The sequence below is a fragment of the Urtica dioica genome, chromosome 4, assembly GCF_054948205.1.
Source record: "Urtica dioica subsp. dioica isolate 48M chromosome 4, U.dioica_male_clone48M_v1_H2, whole genome shotgun sequence".
NCBI classification, from domain to species: Eukaryota; Viridiplantae; Streptophyta; class Magnoliopsida; order Rosales; family Urticaceae; genus Urtica; species Urtica dioica.
In genome coordinates, this window is record NC_142759.1 from 30,830,912 (window position 1) to 30,844,762 (window position 13,851).

At 43.3% G+C, this 13,851-nt stretch overlaps 1 protein-coding gene across 1 annotated transcript; it reads left to right on the forward strand.

Moving 5' to 3' along the window:
• The first annotated feature begins 11,343 nt into the window (after positions 1-11,343).
• On the forward strand, positions 11,344-12,476 carry LOC149401483 (early nodulin-like protein 18). The gene is made up of 2 exons (XM_089612868.1): positions 11,344-11,771; positions 11,853-12,476. Exons 1-2 carry the CDS (start codon positions 11,585-11,587, stop codon positions 12,308-12,310), a joined length of 645 nt encoding a protein of 214 aa, XP_089468994.1. The 5' UTR covers positions 11,344-11,584; the 3' UTR covers positions 12,311-12,476.
• Positions 12,477-13,851: the final 1,375 nt, after the last annotated feature.

Below are 13,851 nucleotides of genomic sequence, written 5' to 3' on the forward strand. Positions count from 1 at the left end.
GCTCACCTCCACCCAGACAAAGCGAGGCTCGCCGTCACTCCGATAAACGTGGTCAGGCTCGACCACAATAGAGCAGGGCTGGCCTCGACCTCAAACTAGGAGGAAAGGCCCCTGGTAGATTACGAATCTACCCCTACTCATAAGGCTCCACTATAAACACCTTTAATCTCATCATTTGGGGGTAAGTTTTTCCTAACTTAACAAAACTTTGCCTTCTCTCTCACCTCAAACCTTCTCTCTCTAGAATTCCTAAGAGAGAACAAAGGCCCCCTCACCTCACATATCACTTGGACTAATGTTGAGCATCAGAGTGCGCATTGGAGAAAACCCCTTTGCGGCTCACGTTTCTCTCTTTTTCAAGTGACGAGCTACCTCTTCCGGGATAACAGAGACGCCAAGTTTGGAGATATCTTCCCTGTTTGATAATCGCACGATCATAGAAACTGGCCCTAGACCGAACCGTGGCCGATCATAAAGTCAATTATTTCTTTAAAATGCTTTACTACCAAAAAAATACAGAATCATATTATTATTTATTTCGGTTCTCAGTGGAAAGAATAACAAAATATGTCTAATATAAAAAATAGTAATAAAAATTTAATTTAATAATATTGACTATTTGAGTTTGATTGAAAATCGGGGTTAAGCAGAACACTCGAATAAGTGATGATCACTTACGTTTTGAGTCAATCTCATATGGGAAAATTATATCTCTAATTCGAATTGGAGACTGAATTTCTTAAATATCTCGCGTTTTAAATGTTTTTCGGATATATACCTTGCAAGGTGAAGTATATTTGGACAAAAATCCCTCCAAAATATTTTTAAATATCTACGTAATCTAAACCTTTAAGCCGCGATTTATTTCCGCTGTTAGATTTTCAAATCGCCTAAGGGTTTTTATGAGAGGTGGGTTTTCCTCATTAAATTTGGCAATATTGAAAAAAGAAGTTGAGATGAGGACAATGTTTGAAGGACACAATAAGAGATTAACATGAGGAATGAGGTATTCAAAGAAAGTCAATCGAGAGTCAAACTGTCCATAAAATAAGTTTTAAAAAGAGGTAGGTAGAATAGTTTCCATCTCATAGCACAAACAAAGCCTAAGCTCCTTAATGCAAATAGATGAGCCATGATTTAAAGTGAGTATTTTATCCTGTTAAAATTAATCAGTCGATTAATTTACATTTTATCCGGTTAAATTAACCAAATGGATAATTTTAACCGTTTGTTTTTATTAAAATTAACCAAGTGATTAATTTAATCGGTTATTTTATGGTTAACCCCGCGGTTAACCAATTATTTTTATGCTTCACAAGTTAACTAAGGATAGCTCCTTGAATGACTTAAAGTCTAATAGCCGACTAATAAGCAATATAAATGAGAACCATACGTGAACAATTGGATAACCAAATAACCGAAGCATCTAACCAAAACAATCACTATTAGTTATATGTTTGTAACTAAACATTTTTAGATATGTTTAATTAAAAGAAAAAGTAGTAATGTGAAATCAACCACTTAATTATTTTTATTGGGTGTGCAATCGCCAATATTTTATTCATACTGTAGTCGGCCTATCGATGACCGACAGGGGCGAAACCGTCACGCCACGTCCCGTCCGGCCGACCCCTAGCCGGGCAAGGACCGTCTGGGCACCTCCCGGCCAATAGCCTCCCGGCCGATCCAAGTCTCGCCGGCCAACGGCCGGCCAAAATCTCGCTCGGCCATTGGCCGGCCTGGACCCTTCACTCGGCCAATGGCCGAGTGAACCTTCATCCGGCCAAGCAGTTCACTCGACCATTGGCCAAGTGAACCTTCATCCGGCCCAAAGATCACTCGGCCAATGGCCAAGTGAACCTTCATCCGGCCCAAAGTTCACTCGGCCATTCGCCGAGTCAAAGCTTCAGCCGGCCAATGGCCGACCCAAAAGTCTCACTCGGCCATTGGCCTAGTCAAAGCTTCAACCGGCCAATGGCCGAACCAAAAGTCTCACTCGACCAAGGGGTGCCCCAATGACCCCTTGGTCGCCTATAAATAGAGAGGTCCGCCCTCTCCCAAAGGTAATCCATTTTTGAGTCCCGAAACGCTGTCGAACTCATACTTCGCTCGTTTCGCTCACCATTGGCCTCTCACCCTCTAAAACCTCTATACTCCACCTCAATCCCACTAATGTTGAGCGTCGGAGAGGTAAACAAAGGCACCCCCTATGTTTCCCCTTTGTAGTTCACGTGTTCTTTCCGACACGCTCGAACCAAAGCGAGATCACTTGGTCCGACCTTGGGTCTGACCGCTTCCGATTCCTAAATCGTTGTCCGAAAACGAGCGACAACATTTTGGCGCTAGAAGGAGGGGATCTCCCGACCTTGGCGACACATTCGCTCTACCACTCTTCTTCTACCTTCGACGAAAAAACTCTCGATATATGAGCCAATTGTCAGTCACCTCCGCGGCCGACCGAGCGACTAGCTCAAGATGCGCCTTGGGAAGCTTGGCACGCCGGATCGGGAGTCAAAGGCCTTGTGATAACGAGAGCCTACCCCTCGAACCAGCCATCCATGAACCGGCCGACGACGCCAACGACGCTCTCCGTGAAGACACGGCCCGGAAACTCTCTGAACTACTCGAGCAGCCAGGGGTGAATGGCGCTCTCATCGCCGACCTCCTCGGCTACAACGTCGTCGACAACATCAACCACGACGAGAAAGACCCCAACCATGTGGCGAGATCAAAAACTAACCCCGACCGCGCTGTTCATGAAAGTGAGCGCGCACGCACTCCTTCAAGGGGACACCCTCAGGCGACTGCGTCAAGACATCAATCGTCGGGTAGACACACTCACCCTCACCATTTGTGTCCAAGCTTACCATTTGTGTCTGAAGAGATGACAACATCGATGGTCGTGGCGTCCGTCTAGGACGTCGCTTGAATGACACACCCTTGACAGGGGTGATAGGGACGGCCTCCGGAGACTTGAGAGACCGCCTCAATTCCCGAAGGGAGTTTCACGGAAGTGACTTGAGAGAATAACTCAACGCCCAACGTGAGAATGCAAGAGAAGTCGTCTTGGGACACCAACCACCAAACGTTGTTAATCAAGCATCCAACAAGAAGCGCGTCGCCACACTTGTGGCACCGGCCGCCGGTCCCGACTCGCAAAGGAAAAGGCACAGAAATGGTCAGGTCCCTAATTACCATCCTTCTCTGACCCCGAAGAAATCCTTCGTCCCTCTCAACACGACGCCGGACAAGATCCTGAGTTCACACAGAGAGGAGTTGGGATCCCCGCCTCCAATGAAGAGGGACCCCGCAATGCGGGATAGGAGCAAAGAATGCGAGTATCACCGAGACCATGGACACGTGACAACTGAATGCTACCAACTTAGGAAGCAAATCGACGCCCTGATTCGAGGCGGGAATCTAAAAGAGTTCGTGGCATGCGCTAGCAAGGTGACAACCCCGGCTGAGCGCCCGACTCGTCAAAGGGAAGAAAACGTCGTCACCGCTACAACAAGCCCCACGACAGGCAACGTCTCGGAAACCTCGAGCATGAGAGCAATGAGACGATGAGCGTGGTTCATCGACTAAAGAACAAGCTCGCGCCATTTGCGGCCGCCACCGACACAGTTTTTGCCATTAAAACCATGCCTGAACATGTAATCGCTTTATTTCAAGCATGTCGTTTTCTTTTTCCTAAGAAGGCCAAGTGCCATGGCAAGCTGTAACGACCTCCTTATTACAATAAAAAATTGCGCTACCTATTGTGACATATTACTGTATATCACCTGCACGAGAGTTTCATGCTTTTCGTCTCACAAACGCAAGAAACTCGAGGGGCTAATAGGGAGCAATACTCAATCAAAGCAACTCAAAAACAAAAAAATAAAAGTATAACAAAGTCTCAAGGGGCCAATGGTTAGGCCGGAGGTCTCGAAGAGAAACAATCTTCACATGACTCCTCGAGTTGAGTGTCGACTGATAAGTCCTCGTGCTGACTCTACACGTGATTCCTCGAGTTGAGTTCACTCCTCGAGTTGAGTTTCGAGTCCATGAGTCGACTGATAAGTCCTCGTGCCGACTCAATCCATAACTCCTCGAGTTGAGATCACTCCTCGAGTGGAGTTCCGAGTCCACGAGTCGACTGATGACTCCTCGTGTTTACTCTCCACATAACTCCTCGGGTTGAGGTCGCTCCTCGAGTTGAGTTTTGAGTCCACGAGTCGACCGACGACTCCTCGTGTTGACTCTCCACATAACTCCTCGAGTTGAGGTCGCTCCCCGAGTTGAGTTCCGAGTCCACGAGTCGACCGACGACTCCTCGTGTTGACTCTCCACATAACTCCTCGAGTTGAGGTCGCTCCTCGGGTTGAGTTCCGAGTCTACGAGTCGACCGACGACTCCTTGTGTTGACTCTCCACATAACTCATCAAGTCGAGATCACTCCTCGAGTTGAGTTCTGAGTCCACGAGTCAACTAACTACTCATCGTGCCGACTCTACATGACTCCTCGAGTTGAGTTCCGAGTCTATGAGTGGACTGGTAAGTCCTCGTGCCGACTCAATCCATAACTCCTCGAGTTGAGGTCACTCCTCGAGTTGAGTGCCGAGTCCATGAGTCGACTGACGGTTCCTCGTGCCGACTCTACTCATGACTCCTCGAGTTGAGTTCTGAGTCCACAAGTCGACTAACTACTCCTCATACCGACTCTACATGACTCCTCGAGTTGAGTTCCGAGTCCATGAGTGGACTGGTAAGTCCTCGTGCCGACTCAATACATAACTCCTCGAGTTGAGGTCACTCCTCGAGTTGAGTTCCGAGTCCACGAGTCGATTGACGGTTCCTCGTGCTGACTCTACACATGACTCATCGAGTCAAGATCACTCCTCGAGTTGAGTTCCGAGTCCACGAGTCGACTGATGACTCCTCGTGTTGACTCTCCATATAACTCCTCGAGTTGAGGTCGCTCCTCGAGTTGAGTTCCGAGTCCACGAGTCGACTGATGGCTCCTCGTGTTGACTCTCCACATAGCTCCTCGAGTTGAGGTCACTCCTCGAGTCGAGTTCCGTGTCCACGAGTTGATTGATGACTCCTCGTGCCAACTCTACTCATGACTCCTCAAGTTGAGTTCACTCCTCAAGTTGAGTTCACTCCTCGAGTTGAGTTCACTCCTCGAGTTGAGTTCTGAGTCCATGAGTCGACTAACTACTCCTCGTGCCGACTCTACATGACTCCTCGAGTTGAGTTCACTCCTCGAGTCGAATACCGAGTCCACGAGTCGACTAACTACTCCTCGTGCCGACTCTACACACGACTCCCCGAGTTGAGTTCGCTCCTCGAATTGAGTCCTGAGTCCACGAGTCGACTAACTACTCCTCGTGTCGACTCTACATGACTCCACGAGTTGAGCTCACTCCTTGAGTCGAGCTCCGAGTCCACGAGTCGATTGATAAGTCCTCGTGCAGACTCTACACGTGGCTCCTCGAGTTGAGTTTACTCCTCGAGACGAGTTCCAAGTCCACGAGTCGACTGATAAGTCCTCGTGCAGACTCTACACGTGGCTCCTCGAGTTGAGTTCACTCCTTGAAACGAGTTCCGAGTCCACGAGTCGACTGATAAGTCCTCGTGCCGACTCTACACATGACTCCTCGAGTTGAGGTCAATCCTCGAGATGAGCCCCGAGCCCGCAAGCCGACTTACGAGTCCTCGTGTCATACATGCACGACCTTTTGGCTCACCAATCAACGATAGACTCACAAGTCTCAATGACAAATCTACACACTCTCCTACAAGCAACAGGAAAAATCGTCCCTAACGACGTGCTTAAGTCACCCCTAACGGCGCACCGAAATTTGCTCTACGACGCTCTCGTGAGAGAAAGAATGGGCCTATTGAGTCCCCGAAACGTGACACGCGCGCCATGGCGTCACGCTCACAAGGGCACAAGACTCGACCCAAGAAACTTAACCCGAAAACGCGACCAGTGCACTAAGGTGCCACACTCACCGGGGGATCAAGTCTGCACCTAACCCCGCCTATCACATGACACGCGCACCCAAGGGTGCCACGCTCATAAGATGGTGTGGTCACGCTCGCCGCCCAACTCGTGTGCCGATAGGCAGCGAGTCACATATGGGTTTCAAAGGCATGCGCCCGCCGGACAAAACTGGTCTAGCCAGCGTCCACGGAAAACCCGGTCACACAAATGTGACAAAAAAGCCGTGCAAATCGATCACGCCTTCATTGGTAGGTCGAGAAAATAAGCCGCGCACAACAAAGCCGTGCAAATCGATCACGCCTTCATTGGTAGGTCGAGAAAATAAGCCGCGCACAACAAAGCCGTGCAAATCGATCACGCCTGCATTGGTAGATCGAGAAAATAAGCCACGCACAACAAAGCCGTGCAAATCGATCACGCCTTCATTTGTAGGTCGAGAAAATAAGCCGCGCACAACAAAGCCGTGCAAATCGATCACGCCTTCATTGGTAGGTCAAGAAAATAAGCCGCGCACAACAAAGCCGTGCAAATCGATTACACCTTCGTTGGTAGGTCGAGAAAATAAGCCGCGTACAACAAAGTCGTGAATATCGATCACGCCTTCATTGGTAGGTCAAGAAAATAAGCCGCGCACCCTCAAGACGTGCAAATCGATCACGCCTTCATTGGTAGGTCGAGAAAATAAGCCGCGCACCCTCAAGACGTGCAAATCGATTACGCCTTCGTTGGTGAAACGAGAAAATAAGCCGCGCAAATCGATTGCGCCCTCGTCGCAAATTGAGAGAATAAGATGCACATCGACAACACCATGCGAGTCGATTACGATAGTATGTCGGGAACATGAGACACGCGAAACAAAAGACAACAAAAGCCGTCCCTCGCAACGCGCAAAAGCCATCCCTCGCGGCGCGCAAAAACCGTCCCTTGTGACGCACCAAAGCCGTCCCTCGTGACGCGAATATGCCGTCCCTCGCGACGCACCAAAGCCGTCCCTCGTGACGCGAAAAAAGCCATCCCTCACGACGCACCAAAGTCGTCCCTCGTGACGTGAAAAAGTTATCCCTCGCGGCGCGCTCACAAACTTGAGAGTGTTCGTCTCGAAGTACGCACGTCGGCGCAGCTATTGAGTTTCCACTCGACCCATGCTCGACTAGAAACTCGGGGGGCTAATGTTGTCGGCCTATCGATGACCGACAGGGGCAAAACCGTCACGCCACGTCCCGACCGACGGCCGGCCGGCTGAGGCCCGTCCGGCCGACCCCTGGCCGAGCAAGGACCGTCTGGGCACCTCCCGGCCAATAGCCTCCCGGCCGACCGAGTGAACCTTCATCCGGCCAGGCTGATCACTCGGCTAATGGGCCGAGTGAACCTTCATCCGGCCAGGCTGTTCACTCGGCCAATGGCCGAGTAAACCTCCCAGCAGTTCACTCGGCCAATGGCCGAGTGAACCTTCATCCGGCCAAGCAGTTCACTCGGCCATTGGCCGAGTGAACCTCCCAGCAGTTCACTCGGCCATTGGCCGAGTCCAAGCTTTAGCCGGCCAATGGCCGACCCAAAAGTCTCACTCGGCCATTGGCCGAGTCAAAGCTTCAACCGGCCAATGGCCAAACCAAAAGTCTCACTCGGCCAAGGGGTGCCCCAATGACCCCTTGGTCGCCTATAAATAGAAAGGTCCGCCCTCTCCCAAAGGTAATCCATTTTTTAGTCCCGAAACGCTGTCAAACTCATACTTCGCTCGTTTCGCTCATATTGGCCTCTCACCCTCTAAAACCTCTATACTCTACCTCAATCCCACTAATGTTGAGCGTCGGAGAGGTAAACAGAGGCACCCCCTCTGTTTCCCCTTTGTAGTTCACGTGTTCTTTCTTTCTTTTCAGGTGCTCGGACGAACTCAAGGGACATTCACAGCTAAGGGGAGACTCGGGATACCGAGTCCGACACGCTCGAACCGAAGCGAGATCACTTGGTCCGGCCTTGAGTTTGACAGCTTCCGGTTCCTAAATCGTTGTCCGAAAATGAGCGACAACACATACTGATTGTTTTGCATATTCGATAGTTTAGCATTCATCTTAGGCAACCATCTCATTCAGATCTAAAATTCCCACCATCTCGAATCAATTAGAAATGTAACATGCCCACCAATTCATGGATATTTTTAGTTTAGAAGTTGATGACCTCAGTAGCCCAACCTATATAATCATATCTGATATTTTCCCCTTCCTGACAGAATCATCCCATGATTATGATTAAATAACGTTATTAAAAACTTTGAACTTTTAATGCTCGTCCATGACTTGAAAAAAAATATATAATACAGATATGACAGGAAAGCGCTGGCTTGGATAAATAATTTGGCCCATCTTCTGCTTTATTTATTTATCTATATTTGTCTAATCTTAAAGGAAGGAGTGAGAATAATGCAATGTAAGCTAATTGTAAACCGAAGTACTACGTAATGTACATTCTCTAAATCTATTATGGACATTAATTTTATATATGTTACTGATATAATTTGCACAATCCGAACTTGAGCTAAGATGCATCAAAAATAGTGGGAACCCAGTACCAAACCCGAGACAAATAAACCCGAAGGTTCATAAAAATTAAAGAACGACTCATTCATAAAGTAAGAACAAACTCTACCGAGAAGAACTTCGGTGAGAAAAGAAACTGATAGGTCAAAGACTAGTCAAACCAACTATAAATACGTGTAATCTAATTCAAACTTAAATAAAATGCTCACCTCGACGGTTCTGCCGAGCAGACGAGCAAGTAACCACCCACTACGCACGTTTTGGAGCAGTTATATATTCAGCAACTATAAATTATGTGAGACTGATCACCTCACGAACTCGACCCAAAGGGCTATAAAATTGAAGTAATCAGGGCTCAAATAAGACAATTCACATTATTTCACACACACAGGTGTTCGCCAAAAACTTAACATACCTTTCAGCACCCTCATTTCTTTTCTCTCTTTTACTAGATTCATATATATTTAGAGATAATCTTGCCTAGACACTCGAAGTTTTTGGAACTGCATCCTCGGAACCCAATGCTCTTCGTGAGACAATTATTGTATTAATTTTGTCTGTCAATAATATATAATAATCATCATTAAGATTAGGGGCTATTTTTATCTTCATGAACCACCAAACAAAGACTTTGTTATCCATACCCTTAAAAGAACAAAAAAAAAAAAAAAAAAAAAAAAAAATCTTTGTCACCCTGTAATTCTTGTTATCAACTCATGCTTGGCAATAGGAAGGAAGTGAAATTTCAATTTTCAATAGTGAGTCTTTCATCATTTAACAGAAGTGGCATTGCTATTAGGCAATTTCTTCCCTTCCATTGCTTAACGGAAGTGGCATTTTTGTTAGGCAATTTCTTGCCTTCCATTGCTTAATGGAAGTGAGATTTCCGTTAGGCTTAATGAAAATTAGTATTTCTGTTAATTTTCAGTAAGTAATAAAAATAATTAAAAAAAAATAAAATTTAAATGATAAATGAAAAGGACTCAAATGTTAAAATTTATAAAGAATGTACTAATATGTAAAATGAATTGCATCTTTATTAATAACTTAAAAAAAGAGGTAAAAACATGACAACAAAATTATAATTAAAACACTACAACAATACTACACTTCATTAATAGTCATGTTTTGAAAGTTTTGATATAAACTTATCAGCTATTGTTTTTAGATAATAACTATATACTAATTTGTAGACAATATTGTAGAGATTTGTAGAGTGTAGAGTAATGTTGTAGAATTAAAATGCTAGTTGTGAGATGAGTTGTGAACAATGAATTAAAATGAGGTCTATATATAATGAATGTGTGGCAACAGACTGAAATTGTAAATAAAAGAATTACAGGCAACGTCACAAATTTTGTAACGATCTGATGGAAGCAAATGCTCTGTCACTGCCCACATTCCATCACTTTCACTTCCGCAAGTGTGTCAGAAATTTTTTTCGGTTTTCGTGGCAGACAGAAGTCCTCCTTTCTGTGAGGCCCCATACCATTCGAAAGCTCTTTCCTTCCGTTTGGTTCTCTGCCGAATGACACGTTTATTATCAACCAGAGCTTAGAACCGACATTCGCCGGCAAAGCCGTTTTCGGACGTCCAACGACCAGAGAAAGCATGGATGTCGTTTTTTCTCTTTTTTTCCGTTTGAAAATCGCTGCAAACGACGTATCGTTTCGACATGAAATGATCGGTCGTTTTCGTTGTGCATAAAGACCAAACTCATCATATTATCCACGAAATTTATAGAGAATCGAAGAAAACGGCCAAAAAAGAAGAAAATCGGCGACTTTCGGTTTTTTTTTTTTAAACCCAGATTCTGTATTACGTGAATTTGGTCTACAAATTGATTTTTTTTTCAACATAAATGTCCGTCATTAAAGTTGTTTGAAATATTATGATCTACGATATATATTTTTTTCATATTTTTTGACACTTCCGACGAACCACCATTTTTCCGACGAACCACCATTTTTTCCGGCGACATTTTTTTTTTGTGTTTTTCTGTTTTTCAAGTAAGTTTATGACGGAAATAAAATTGTTTGAAAAATTGATATGAAATTGTTGGAATATTTATTAATTGAAATGTAATTGTGATTGTGTGAAATGAATTGAATTGTTGATATAGAAATGTTGGAATTGTGATTGTGTGAAATTAATTGAAATGTGGATATGAAATTGTTGAAATTTATTGACATGTTGAAATGGAATTTTGTTGACATATTGAAATGAAATTGTTAGAGTTTGAAATGAAATCATTAGAGTTTGAATTTAAATTGTTATATTTTGAATTGAAATGAAATCGTTAGAGTTTGAATTTAAATTGTTACATTTGAATTGAAATGAAATCGTTAGAGTTTGAGTTGAAATTGTTAAAGTTTGAATAGTATTTATTGACATGTTGAAATGGAATTTTGTTGATATATTGAAATGAAATTGTTGGAGTTGAAAGTAATTTAAATATTTCCTCGAAAAAAAAAAGTAACTTAAATGAAATTGATTTAAATTTTTGAAATGAAATGTATTGAAATTTGGACTATATTTACAAATATATATATGTATTCGTTTGTTTCGCCACAGTATTTCCATTCGGTTTTCCGTCGGCACATCGATTTTTCGTCGAAAACAACATTTGAAAACGGCATTTTATTTACCATTTCCACATTTTTTCGTTCGATTTTCAGTCGGCGTGTCAGTTTTCCGTAAATCAAGAGGCTCGAAACGGCAACGAAAACGGCATTTAAAACCTTATTATCAACATTGTGATTTCTTTTTTATTTTATTTGTCCCAAAATAAGAAAGAAAAATTTACTAAAGAAGCCGTTGCCGGGGATCAAACCCGGGTCACTCTCGTGACAGGCGGTAATACTTACCGCTATACTACAACGACTCTGCTTCCTTCCTAACTTCCATTACTGAATTTAGCTTGCTACTTTACAAGCAAAATGTAGATATTTTTCAAAATTTTATTATATAGATATTATACAAAACGCTTGTTGAAACTTATGACAGGGAAGAAAAATAGCCCCCACAGATTCAAAGAAAACCCCTGAAAATTGCAATGATGAGAGTATTGGAAATGCATCTGGCGGCGGTGGCGATGATCTTCATGGCCTCTGCCGGAGCATACACCAACCACACCGTCGGCGGCGACATGGGCTGGCTATTCGACGTCGTTTACAACACTTCCTCCGCCAACTACACCGCTTGGGCTTCCACTCAAACCTTCTCTCTCGGCGACTATCTCAGTCTGTATACGCTCCTCAGTCATTCCTCTTCTTCTACACATCGATTTTAGCTTGACCAAGCATTTCCTTTTTTATTTCCAGTTTTCAATACGACGACGAATCAGACCGTGATTCAGACCTACAACCAAACGACATACAAAAACTGCACCGTGGAATTCGCCGAAGACGACGGCGATACGGTCCAGTACGGAGGTGGAGCTCGAAATTTTGGCGAGCATCTGATCCTCGAGGTTCCGCTGACGATCGTCGGACCGAACTTCTTCTTCTCCAACGGCGGCGGAGACGACGGCGTTCAGTGCCGGAAAGGCATGGCGTTCTCCATCGCCGTCGCTCGCGGCGCTGGACTTCCTCCGAGCCTAAACCAACCTCCGCCGCCGATCTACGCCGAGCCTCCCGGTTCCGACGGTGCGGCTGAATCACCGCCGGGAACGGTCGTCGAGGCTCCGCCGAGGAACGGTGCGTTTGGACTAGCCGGTGCTAACATGCGCCGAGGGTACGTGGCGCTTATTCTTCTTCTTCCTTTTATTTTGTTCTTCTGAAGAGGCGGTCCGGAGTCCTGACGAGACGACGACTTTAGTGTTTGGCTTTGGATTTGGGATTGACTTGTCCGCGGACTAGGTTGTTCCTTACCGGGATTTCTTTTTTTTTTTCATTATCAATTTATCATTTTTTTTATCAGATCAATTTATCATTTTACTTGTGATCGTTTATATATATATATATATCAAACACTTTTATCAACAATAAAGTTTTTTAGTCGCATTTTAGCAAGAAAAAAGAATAGTCACTTGGCTGGCACAAAGATGAAGAGCTTTATTTCTGGATTAAAAATCAATACGGTACCTAGTTGTGACAATTCTCCATTACAAGCTGTAACCTACGCTTTTAATATTTCTTTTTTGAGGTAAAAAGCCTACGCTTTTAATATCAGTGAAGTAAATGGTGATAATAGCTTAATAAATTGGAGACCTACATCAAAGTCTTCGAGTTCGAGTCACATTCCATACAAAATTTCACGATATATGGTGGATACCAATTTTTTAATCACCTCTCTTTTTCATTATTTGCAATCACCAACATTATACTAAACCTTATTCACGAGCGAAATTACAAAGTAACATTTTTAAGTATACATTTTTCAAAATAGTTGTTTTTGAACGGTAAATAATCATTTTTCAAAAATTAAATTGTAAATAATATATAAAATTTGAATAGAGTCCAAAATAGCAAACAATTTTTATAAACAAATTGTAAAAACTTTAAACATGCTATTTTTGTAATAAATTACAAAACTGGCTTCCATTTGCAATTTCCACACTCTGAAATTTAGCTTTTTAGGATTTACAAGCCAAAAGCTATACTTCATGTAGAAAAAAGGGACATACATGCGATAAAAAAAATAAAAAAAAAATAAAAAAAAGCAATAATTACATAGTGTAATTTTCACTATTTAAAGGATAAAAAAGTCGTTGCATAGTCTCAAGTCAAGGATTAAAATACCGATATTGGTATCGATACCCATGTTCTGATTTTACTGATGCATCGACGGATATATCGATGGATATCCAAAAAATTTAATAGCGACTATCGATGGTACCGATGATATATCGATGATATATCGACTACTGATCAATATATCCACAAAAAACCTATAACAATATATAATTTAAAATAATAAAAAATATATAAGAATATATATATATATATATATATATATATATATATACATATATATTCAAAAGCTTGATTTTTTTATTTTACATATAAATATATATGCATATAAATAGGTATTTTCATATATATACATATATTTATATGTATTACTGTTGTTACGTTATCAGTTGGCTTTATTTTTAGAGCAAGTTGTAAGGAAAAATGTCGATCATCATGTTTCAACTTATGGTAAGACATCCTTCCTCTTGTGCGTAGACTGTTATTCTGGCAAGTTTTCGGTTTTGCCAGATTGCCTCGCTGGTGACTTTATTGAGTAATATTCTTGCGAGTTTGGGTAAGAAAACCCTAGATACACTTTCAGATTTTTATGACTGCTATAAAAGCCTTGCGCTACCCCCTTAGCAGC